Genomic DNA, 3112 nt, shown 5'->3' on the forward strand with positions numbered 1-3112 from the left:
AAGTGAGTAGTTTTTATTTCAAAGTGTCACACCAACACATTTAACAAAAATAAAAATTAACAGTGACCAAAAATTTGAAATCTAAAAAAGTAAATGGAGTAAATTTTTTAAAATAAAATAGGGACTAAAATAAATTTTTTTGAAAAATATAGAAACCTATGGCATATTTGTTAGAGTAACTAATAAAACTAATAAGTTAGTTAATAGCAACTAGCAGTTAAGAGTCTATTAAGCAGTTGGCAGTTATCTCTATATAACGTGCATATACTGCATACATGGAAGTAAGGTTTTTACAATAGTTTTGTATCCCATAATTCACTTCTTGATTCAATATAGAAGTTGTATAGATTTTTTTGGTGATCAAGACTTTCAAACTTCAGCATTTTTTAGATTCCCGAACTGTTGCTCCTCCGCAGTTTCTTTCCGATGCTGATGGAGTACTTCAAGAAATTGTTGACTTTATTCGGTTTGAGCAGCAAGATTGCTCTTGCATCTTGGCTTCTGTCTTCTATAAGCCCAGGGGTTCTTCCTCACCTTATTGGTTTGGACACCAACGCTCACATTTGGAATGCCATTGTTAATCTCTATGGAAGTAAAACTACGTCTCATCTGATGTTCTATAGGCGTGCTTTACACTCTCAGAAAAAAGGTGAGTTGTCTATGCGTGAATTTTTAGTAAAGATTAAAGGATACTGTGCTAGTCTTGCCAGTTGTGTAGAGTCTATTAGTGAACATGAGCATGTCACGGCTATCCTAAATGGGCTACCCTTAGAATACGAATCTGTGATCACCATTATCACAATTAGTCCCACACCCTACACTATCCAGGGTGTCACTATAATGCTTTTGGATGCTAATGCGCAACAGCTCTCCTCTGTTCTTGAAGCACTTGCTTCTACTAATATGGTTACCCACCAGCCCATAAGACAAGATGTTAAATCTGAACCAACACCTGCATTTTGCCAATCAACCAGTGCTCGTGGACGAGGGCGTGGTCGAGCATCTGGCTCGCGATTTCAATGTCTATTATGTGCCAAACAGGGTCATCTTGTTGATCTTTGTTATTATAGATTTGATGCATCGTACAAAAGCGCCGGATATAGACCCTCACAGCCTTCACAGGCTAATGTTTGCATGTTTGGTGCAAGTTCGTCCATGGCACTTTGGCTGCCGACTATGCCAACACCTGCTCCCAATACACAACCAAGTTGGGTTTATTCACCTTCAATGCCAGCAACGCCTTGGTCAAACCCATTTGCTACAACTGCTTACTCCCCAGTCAATACATCTACTCTGGCAGCACATCAACCTCAAGCATACATTGCCACAACTGAGACTATTGAGGACAATGCCTGGTACATTGACTCTGGGGCAACGCATTATCTCACTCATTCGCCTACTTCTTTAGCAGAAAGCAATCCATACAAGGGTCCAGGTAAGGTATATGTTGGCAATAGTAATGCTTTCTCTGTCCTGTCCTCTGGTCAGTCCTCTTTACTCACTCGTTTATGTCTATTGCTCATGCACTCTTTATTACTTGTGTCTGGCATCACAAAGAATCTCTTGTCTATCTTAAAGTTTACCAAAGATAACTAGGTAATATTTGAGTTTCTTCCTTTACAGTACTAGGTTCGGGACATGCACATGGGGGAGGTTCTTCTTAAAGGTTCGGAGTAGTATGGTTTGTACAAACTTCATTTGACCGACTCTGGTGCATCAAACTCGTCTACCTCAGCTCAAAGCCTTATTGCTACGTCTACTGTACCCTTTAATGTATGGCATTGTAGGCTAGGTCACCCTTGTACAAACATACTTACAAAGGCTCTATGAAAATGTAACATCCCTCTTGGTGTCAATAAAAGTTCCTTTCATTATATTGCATGTTACTTGGGCAAAGAACACAAGCAACCATTTTTGAAATATACAACTGAGTATACTGCTCTACTTCAACTAGTGCTTACTGATGTCTGGGGACCAACCCTAGTTGCTTCTAATAATTTTCGCTACTATGTTGCTTTTATAGATGCCTATACAAGGTATACTTGGCTCTACTTCTTGAAAAACAAGTCTGAAGTTCTTCATGTGTTCCCTCACTTTCAAAGACAAGCTGAAAGAGTCATTAGGCATAAACTTAAAACACTGCAAACAGATGGTGGTAGGGAGTTTCAAGCTTTAAAAAGGTACTTAGCTCAGCAAGGGATCGTGCATCGCCTCACATGCCCCTATACTTCAGCCTAAAATAGCTTGGTTGAACGAAAACATAGGCAAATTGTCAAAATAGGGCTTTCCATGCTGGCTCATGCCTCTATGCCTCTAGTCTACTGGAGTGATGCTTTTGCTAGTGCAGTATACTTATTCAACAGATTACCCTCACATCCTATAAACCATGCTTCACCACATGAAAAGTTGTTCAAAACCACACCAAACTATACCTTCCTACATATATTTGGGTGCCTGTGCTTTCCTAACTTTAGGCCTTATAATAACCACAAGTTGCAGTTTAGGTCCACTCTATGCACTTTTTTAGGCTACTCTTTATCTCATAAAGGATACCGCTGCTTAGACTTTTTTGGAAAAGTGTATGTTACACGACATGTCACTTTCAATGAAAAAGTGTTCCCTTTTCACATTAACCATCTTACGCCTACTAACTCTCTACTACAACCAAAGTCCAGCTCTAAGCTTCTTGTCCTATGGCCAACCTGTACTCAACCTACTCCTTATGCTCAAATATCAAATCACTCACCCACAACAACTGTCACTTCACACAACAGTAGACCTATGTCACCTATATCCTCACTTAATCTTAACCCTCAACCTCAATATACAAACCTTTCTATTTCTTCTTCTACTCTATCTGTCTCTCCATAAGTCAACTCCATACCCGATCATCCACCTTCATTACATGTTCTATGTAACACCTATCCTATGGTCACACGTAGCAAAACCGGTGTATTTAAACTAAAAGCTTATGTAACCATCGCACATTCTTCCCTTGCTGATGTCCCCACCAAATTTAAACTAAAAGCTTATGTAACCATCGCACCTTCTTCCCTTGCTGATGTCCCCACCAACATTCATGCTGCAATGTTCCATGACTCTTGAAAGGCTG

The 3112-nt window shown here is 39.7% G+C and overlaps 1 protein-coding gene across 2 annotated transcripts; it reads left to right on the plus strand.

Annotated features, from left to right (window-relative positions):
- The first annotated feature begins 301 nt into the window (after positions 1–301).
- On the plus strand, positions 302–1874 carry LOC107925619 (uncharacterized). Of its 2 annotated transcripts, none has more exons than XM_041114661.1 (2): positions 302–1440; positions 1624–1874. In XM_041114661.1, the coding sequence occupies exons 1-2, from the start codon at positions 427–429 to the stop codon at positions 1627–1629; spliced, it is 1020 nt and encodes a 339-aa protein (XP_040970595.1). In that variant the 5' UTR covers positions 302–426; the 3' UTR covers positions 1630–1874. The 2 variants fall into 2 exon arrangements, with proteins under 2 accessions (XP_040970595.1, XP_016711817.1); XM_016856328.2 differs by having other exon boundaries at positions 302–1435.
- Positions 1875–3112: the final 1238 nt, after the last annotated feature.

Source organism: Gossypium hirsutum, chromosome A01, assembly GCF_007990345.1.
Source record: "Gossypium hirsutum isolate 1008001.06 chromosome A01, Gossypium_hirsutum_v2.1, whole genome shotgun sequence".
Classification (NCBI taxonomy): Eukaryota; Viridiplantae; Streptophyta; class Magnoliopsida; order Malvales; family Malvaceae; genus Gossypium; species Gossypium hirsutum.

What these genes read in the sequence shown, in the direction of transcription:
- LOC107925619 (XM_016856328.2), top strand. Translation starts at nt 427, where the DNA reads ATGCTGATGGAGTACTTCAAGAAATTGTTGACTTTATTCGGTTTGAGC. An exon ending in CAATCCATACAAGGGTCCAG is followed by an intron (nt 1,436 to 1,623) that starts GTAAGGTATATG and finishes CTTCCTTTACAG; the next exon opens with TACTAGGTTCGGGACATGCA.